At 40.6% G+C, this 8,394-nt stretch overlaps 1 protein-coding gene across 1 annotated transcript in view; it reads left to right on the top strand.

Moving 5' to 3' along the window:
- The window catches only part of LOC102370752 (serine palmitoyltransferase 3), a 127,700-nt gene that overhangs the window by 54,753 nt on the left and 64,553 nt on the right, over positions 1-8,394 (top strand). Inside the window, exons 3-4 of the mRNA XM_006036792.1 lie at positions 968-1,122; positions 2,455-2,603. Coding sequence (XP_006036854.1) covers positions 968-1,122; positions 2,455-2,603 — 304 coding nt within the window. The remainder of the gene's footprint in view (positions 1-967; positions 1,123-2,454; positions 2,604-8,394) is intronic.

Below are 8,394 nucleotides of genomic sequence, written 5' to 3'. Positions count from 1 at the left end.
AAGAGGCATGAAACAAATGGGACAGCAACATCACCTCCCAGGGAGCCTGGCCACAGAGGTGCTATTGTGGAGCTGATAATGCTGTAGCATCAGCAGTGGCATCAGTACCCCAGGCAAGTAAGACTTCCCTTCCCCTCACCCATTCCCTCCTACCCTGGGTCTACAGTGGTGAACATATCTTTGCCCTAGCCCCCTCACCAGGTATTCAATGAGATGGCTACACCTCTGTCATAAAGAATTGGTTGGCACATTTTTGGCCTCCCTTGTATAATTCATCCCATGATCTGACCACTCATGAATCATGATGTACACATAACATGCCAGTAAAATCTTTTTACCACAACACACTGCCGGGTGTTCTACAAATTCTCTTATTTTATATGCATGTCCTTGCTAGCTAGTATAATGCTACAATCATGCAGAGTCTTTTGCTTTGATTCTATGCCTGTCTTTCCATTCTGTTTCAGTAAAATCTCTGGTCCCTACTTATTTGTCAACCAAACTCAGTGCTGAAATGGCATGGATTAACTAAGATGGAGACTTCAAGTCTAGGCTGGAAATGCCCCCCCAAATCAATATTTAGGTTGAATCTAATGAACCACTTTTATACATTATGATGGGCTTTTTATCCCATCTTTGCTAGCTACCCTGCAAAGATGGGAAGTTCTCTATATCAGAAATTTCATGGGTATGAACAGCATGATGGCTTTTCTTATTACGAGCTTTCAGAATATTAGATCATGTAGATATTAAGTCCTTTTGTGCACTCTCTGCTTCTTACCAGGCAGAAATAAATGGACTACACATGGGGGAATCCAAGTAATTAGGCAAAATGTGAGTGTCATACATAGCACAGGGATATTAGGTTTTCTTTACTCCGTTTCCTAATGAATTCCTTTCTCATTTAAATTGAATAAGGACCATAAGCTTTCTTAGAAATGTAACCCTATGAATATTTTCAAACCAGGATTTTGTGCCACTTTATCAAGACTTTGAGAACTTCTACACAAGAAATCTCTACATAAGAATACGAGATAACTGGAACCGTCCCATCTGCAGTGTCCCAGGCCCACAGTTTGACCTGATGGAACGTGTTACAGATGACAACAACTGGACATTTAGGTAGGTCAGGCTTAAGGCAGTAAATACTGCTTTCATAAAAATGATTTGTAGTGCCACCCTCAAGGGAAAACAATAATACTGAGCGCACGATACTAGAATTTCCACCACTGTGCTCTCTATAACCTCAATGGAGGCAACAAAACACCAACAGCGCACATCAGCCCTGTTCTAAACACGGGTTGGCCAGAAAGTATGGAAGGGGGCTGAACTGTACTGCAAATGGCTTTTTAAAAAATGTTTAGACACAGGGAAAATCCTAAAGGAGTATTTTGAAGCCACTTCTTACTCAGCTTGAATTTCTGCATGATCAGACAAATACTGGTATAACCCAGTTTATTTTAAACCTTTCCTATGATTGATTACAAACCAGCCTTGCTTAGATATGTAAAAGTAGCCTCTGATTTACAATCATTCATATAAGAAAACTTTTAGTATTTATATTTATGCAGCTTGGAATCAGATTTGCTGCAGCCTAACATTATTGCCTTAAATAGAGATACAAATTAATTACAGTGCAAGTGCATCTGGTTTCTGTTTACAATAGCTCTACATAGACGTTGCAGTTGTTATAGGTCTGATTGTTCTAGGGGTTGATCTAGGTCAGTGGTCCAGTCATTTGAACATGTTGCCTTTCCAAGTTGCATTGCTGCTCCCAGGCAGCAAGTGGCTGCGGAGATCCCTCGGGCCAGGAAATGACCCACAAAAACTTTAGAGATGCACACTGCAATGCCCCAGGGAAACTTTATTCCACATACTTCAGCGTGACATGAAGCAACACAGTAAATTGTACATCTGTAGGGTTGCAGAATAAAACATTTTCCTCTGGGACAAATACAACATCTATTTGCAGCCTAGTGATAACAAAATATTTTGAAGAAGATATTGGATGAAGTTATGGATGAGTTTTATAGTTAATGTTTCAAATTATTAAGATTACATTATACAGTCTTTTTAGTCATTTTCCCAGTGATTGATGCATTGCTGTTCTTCTGATATTGCCTCTCTTAACATCTCTTCATGTAAGCCAAGCCAGTGACTGTCCATGAAGGAATTCATAAGGAGATAAGCATAGGATGTTTTTTCATCTGAAACAGCTAAAGAATTTTACAAACGTGTTGTATGTACAGGAATTGCTTAACCCAGTACTGATATGCAGTCACCAATTAGATGGAATATGACAAATGTTCTGTGCAAGCTACAAGGTTTACCCACAAAAAAGGAAATAATTAAAAATTACAATGGGCATATTACGTTTATAGAATGTAATGGGAAGGGGACTAATTTTAGTGGGTTAAATACATTTTCCTTCTTCAAAATTTGTTTTAATCATAGGTTTACTGGAAGAACTATCAAGAATGTAATCAACATGGGCTCTTATAACTACCTCGGCTTTGCAGAAACAGATGCCAATGCTTTGAAAACAGTGGCAGATGATTTACAGAAATATGGGACAGGAGTGTGCAGCACCAGACAAGAAATGGGTAAGCGGAGCAAACTGCAACATTTCTGCCAAGATTTCTATTGTTATGTGGTTTGTTTTACAGATGTCCTGAAGGAACTGAAACGTTGTAAGGTTCTACGCTGCCTGACGCTTAGTTGCTGGACAATTAAAATGAGCATTAATTACCTTATAAAGTTTTTTCAAAAAATAGGAAAAGAATCCGAATGTGCTTTGGAAAAGTGTAAGAGAAATGAACACTCCCAGCCACCCATTATGGCTTTTCATTGTTTATAAAGAAAAGCATGAGGGAGCAAACAGCCAACAGGACTTAAAGAAATTTTCTTGTGAAGGAGATCAAACTGCAGAATATTTATTCTCAAAATGCACCTTAGATCTCTGCTGCTGTCCCATTCAGTGACATGAATGTTTTAACCGAAAATATAGTGCAGGGTGTCATGAGAAATGTACACACACCAATGATCATTATGACACAAAATGTCCAGTGTGCTTGTTAAAAAAAAAAAAGGAGTAGTGGGGGGATCCTGTGGAAGCCTTCCCTAGCTTTCTTATCAAAATGTCTTTTCAGAATATACTGCTTGTTTTGTTTGTACACTGCATTTGTTGCTATTTTCAGTTATGTACAATATACCAGTTTAAAGCTGCACTTATAATAATCCAAGTAGGCTCATGTTCAAAGGAAGTAGCCTTCAGCCATGGAAATTACATTTTCTGCTTTCCAGCTTTAGCTGAGCTGGTGACAGCTAAGGCAAAGGAGACAGTCTTTCCCAGTCTATGAATGCAATAACATTCTTTAGTGAAAGTATATCAAGATTGTGTCAGGTGGTTTTTCATCTGTTTTGCTAGTGGCATGTCCATTGTGACATACCTCTACTCCGAAACTAATATTAAAGGTTATTTTTATTTTCTATATGGGCAACTCTTTCAATATGTTTTCAGTTAGAAGCAAAATTACTGAGAAAGAAAACCTTCTATTTGTAATATGTCCATGTTACTGCCAGACTGCCTGGGTTCTCCCTGTAGCTGTCCACAAGTGCTCTGAACTAAAGATTTCTTTAAGCAGTAATCTGCAAGTGAAATGGAAAATCTAGTCATTGTTCATTCCTTCCATTTCAAATTCTCAAATGCTTGTATGTCTAGTCTGTACTGCAGGTTGTCATTTACCTAAATGCTTAAAGCTTTAACAAAGCAGATAGATGGAATATATTGCCATTGATCATTTGTTAAAAACAGAGATGCATAACTACTTTGCTCCACATCATGTTATTTTCCAGTTAACAAGACAGCAACAGACCCAAAAGCAGTATTGCCCAATGTTTGCAGGGTTGGAGGTTACACTATAAATAAATCTTTTTTTTTTTGTATAAGTGCCAGTCAAAAAAGATGAATTAGTACCTGACTCAATTATCAGTAGGGACCAACTGAATTTGCAATTTTGTGGATTTCGCAGATTCCACAAAATCCGGGCAATGCCTGTGGAATCCGCAAAATCCATGGGGAAAAAAACCTACACCAAAAATAAATGCAGACTCCCCAGAAGGAACTAGCAGTCCTTAACCTGTTACAGTAGTCTGCTGGGATGGGTAAGGGAGAAGGGACCTGCCCACTTGAAGAGCTGCTCACAAGATGGCTGCCACCCCCACTGCTGATTGGCTGTGAGGGCTGCCTGTCATGTGGCCCTGCCCCTCTCCACCAATCAGCAGCAAGGGGCAGGGCCACATGACAGGCAGCCCCCATAGCCAATCAGCAGAGAAGGGCAGGGCCACTGGGGCACATTGGCCAATCAGAGGCATGGGGGGCCTGCTGTGCTCTGCCCACAAAATGGCTGCTGGGGCCCACCTTCTGCCTGTGAAATTGGGGGGCAGCCCCTGTAAATTAGGTAGATCCCTAATCTATAAAGCCTCTTTGCTTTCCTGATTGTTTGGAGAGGGATAGCCTTTGGGAATTGTGTTATTGTGTTTGCAACACAGGCTCCAGCAGATGTTACACTTAAGATGTGATTAATTGGTTAAGTAGTCATAAGTCATGACCTGGCCACATATTCTTTCAATTAAAGGCATGATAAGAAGAAGAATAACTATGTGTAATAACTTTGTGGCTGGTTTCTATTATGCTTTTAATTGAATATGTGACCAGTGCTCCCAGCCTTTGGAGTACACAGGAGCCTTTCAAGACTCCCATGTGCTCCCACAGCTGGGAGCACCCCTCAGCTGGTCAGAGCTCCCAGCCAAGAGTACAACATGCACTAGCTGGGAGCCAAGCTTGCTACTTGCTGGTAAAGGGGAAACCCAGGATCTGGCTTCCCCTGCACAGGCAATATAATAACAGATGACAGAACAAGAAGTAATGTTCTCAAGTTGCAGCAAGGGAAGTTTAGCTTAGGTATTAGGAAAAACTTTCTCACAAGGAGGGTAGTAAATCACTGGAAGAGGTTACCCAGAGAGATGGTGAAATCTTCATCCTTGGAGGCTTTTACGACCTGACTAGACAAAGCCTTGCCTGGGATGATCTACTTGGGAATAGTCCTGCTTTGAGCAGTGGGTTGGACTAGATGACCTCCTGAGGTCCCTTCCAGTCTCATTTTCTTTGATTCTATGAATAGGGTGCAATGGGATCTGATGCAGGATCTCACAATCATGACTCCTGCCAGGTCCATGTGTCATGGCAGGAAGTGCAATTGTTGGGATCTCATGTCAGATCCCATTGCACCTCTACTTTAATATCTGTGAGGGGCGACAGGAAAATAAAACAAAGACATGCTTTCCACATCAGAAAGAGGACTTAAATCACTTTTCTAAAGGTATTTGATAATAAATAATTTTATCTCATGAAACATTGAATATTGTATCTTGAGTTGTTGCTAGTGGCCTTCTATAGGGGCATTAGTGATTGATTATGGTGATCATAATAAAGGGTCACAATTATAGACCCTCCATGAAACCAGTGTTAGGAACCTGACCCTTATTTGATCAATCTCCCCACTCATAAGAGCAGACTCAGGAATTTTCACTTGTTTGTTTTGGACTGTGTTGAACTGATTCGTCTTTTGTTTTCATGAGCCAAAGTATGAAGTGGAAATAAATCCTTTGAAATGAATCATAAGTTAGCAATTATCTACCATAACTTATCATCTGGGGTCAGAACTACATCTCCTGTTTCCCTTGAACTCTCTTGACTAGGGATATTTTCATGCAATGTGCTTGAAGTTGTTTAAGTATTTTAGTATTCACAAGCCTTTGCCCTTTTGATCACGCACCATTTTATCAGAATAGTCTGATTTGATTTTAATCCCTTGTTTGAACTCAGTGTTACATTCCAGACTGTTGTTCTCCCTTGAAGAAATGTCCCTGATAAATTAAAACCCATCCTCTCTCTTTCCTTGAACAAACTGTTTATACTCTTCATATGAATATATGAAGTCAAATAATCCACCACAACAGCTTATTTAATTAAATATCTAGGAGATAAATGCATTGTACACAACTTCTAAGGACACTGGAAAAACCATACTGAGCCCAGTATTTTTGTATCTCTCAGGGCAGAAATAGATATCACCTGATGTCACATTTGTTCCAGTGACACAAATGATGAGGAAATCCTTTGTCACACCAGATCAAAATATTGCCACTATTATTCATGTGCAATAGTGTAAAATAGTGCTACTTTATTGCAGCAGACATCTATTTGCTCTGTGGTGGGAGAGTGCAGGCAGCCCGGAGCTGCCTGCACTCTCCAGCCCTACCAGGCAGGTGATCCAAGGGATTGAGGGGCCTGATCCTGAATAGGCATTCTTGTGCAGGATCAGGCCCCTCAAACCAACCCCAGGAGAGCCTTTGAAGCACAGACACAGGTTGGCATAAGTCCCAGCAAGGAAATGCAGGGCGGGACAGAACCCAGGGAATTTTCACTGCCTTATGTCTCCACACCAAGGCATACTTACCCAATGCCTCCACATGCATCACAGGCAGTCATTGGACCCAACACAGGCCCCAGCCTGGAGGCACAGAGCTCTGGAGATTCCCTGAGTTCTGTGTCACCCTGTGTTGACCCACGCCTCCGCAGGATCTAGCACAAGAATCCTGGCCAGGAGGCATGGACAGCAAGGGAAACCCCAGGCAAAGGGAACACATTGTCCGTTGTCCTGCATTGGACCGCTGCCCAATACACAGCAACGGATGGCATGTTTTGCCCAATAAAGTGGATCATCTGTGGCAGACACAGCTGAGCCACTTTGTTTGTGGCAATGTCTGTTTTTATCCTCAGGGGCAGAATGGATGCTAAAAGAAAGAGGCTTTGCATAAGATCTATCCAGGTAGACCTGACCCCTCACACCCGACCTACCCTACAGGTTCTAGCTTTCAGAAGACTATGACTCTTAATTTTGGAGTTTGAACCCATTCATCTGCATGTCTGTGGTGAGGAACTTTTTTTTTTTAACTGTTCCATAAAACATCCTTATTTTTTTTTTATCACCAAAATCATTGTCATAAGCCTGTCCATAAAATTTCTGACCCTGAAGTGACAAAATTTCAATTTTTCTCTGTGGCTGGACTAAAGTATTTGCAGTATAAATACAATTAAGTATAAGACCCAAAAGCATTGTCTGCAGTCCCAGTCTAGGGACAGCACTTAAATGTGATATAACCATATGTATATTAATGTCAAGTACATGATTTGTACTTGCATGTACAAACATATTTAAGTATCTTGCATGTTCAGGGTCTTAATTAGTAAGAACTCCTCCTAAATAATGATTGACCTCTGAATAAAAAAGAGCTGTTCAGTTCTTGCAGAAGCCTAGGAGAGATGGAGAGAGATAGGGAAGAAAAAAACCCAATTACAGTAGTCACATTAAAAACAAACAAAAACAACAAATACAATCAATAATGCAGTATAATCTGGGCCTTATTTCCTTTGCTTTAATACCTTGTATCGTCAATTTATAGCCTTGCAATATACTGAGTGAATGTAAATGCTCTCATATTATATAAGGATTCTTCACTTGTTTTGCTTTGGGGAAGTACGTTAACATGGAAATTATCATTTGACCATTTCTGTATTTTAAAAGAATCACATCCTCATTTTAGGAATTAGATAGCAATCAAGCCAAAAAAAACTGCTAAGTGCCAGACTTGTTACTCTATATTCAAGGAAGAGTAATTTCACTCCAAAATTCAACAAACTTGTAAACTGAAAGGCAAAGGCTTGCTCTGAAATGCTAGGTCAATGGCATTATACTCTACTTTGCATCCCTGTTATGACAGAGGAAGGAGGACCTAATTAAGAGAATGAACGGTCAGTCCAGATTCTTGTATCCATTTGTGACACAAGAAGTTAGATAAGCGCTTATATTTTTAAAAGATTCTTTCCACTTCTTTTTTTCCTTTAGGTATGCACAGATTTTTTTTTCAGTAGACCTATGGCAGTGGCATTAAGCATTTACATATCAGTGAGTCTTTGGGGATTTTCAGTCTGAAATAAAATATTTCTTTTATTTTAAAAATAAGCATGAGTTGTTATTTACTTGTATTGTTGATTACTGTAGAACCTAGGGGTGCCTATACACGAGTGTCACGGCGCACCTCGCTGCCCCACTCCTAGAGAGGGGAAAACTGCCAGAGGAGAAGCTCTGGCAGTGCATAAGGAGCCCCAGTGGTGATTAGGGAGTACAGGTGTGGGTTGCCGGAGCAACTAAGGAGAATCAGCTGCCTGTAGGAGGCAGGGCCTGGCCCTTATAAAGCCCAGGGCTGAAGCTAGGCTAGCAGTTTCCTGCTAGCAGCCAGAGGAGCTGGAGCTGGAGCTGGAGCTGGAGC

The sequence above is a fragment of the Alligator sinensis genome, unplaced genomic scaffold (genome assembly GCF_000455745.1).
Source record: "Alligator sinensis unplaced genomic scaffold, ASM45574v1 scaffold1174_1, whole genome shotgun sequence".
In the NCBI taxonomy this organism is placed as follows: domain Eukaryota; kingdom Metazoa; phylum Chordata; order Crocodylia; family Alligatoridae; genus Alligator; species Alligator sinensis.
This window is presented reverse-complemented; position numbering and strand designations above follow the sequence as displayed.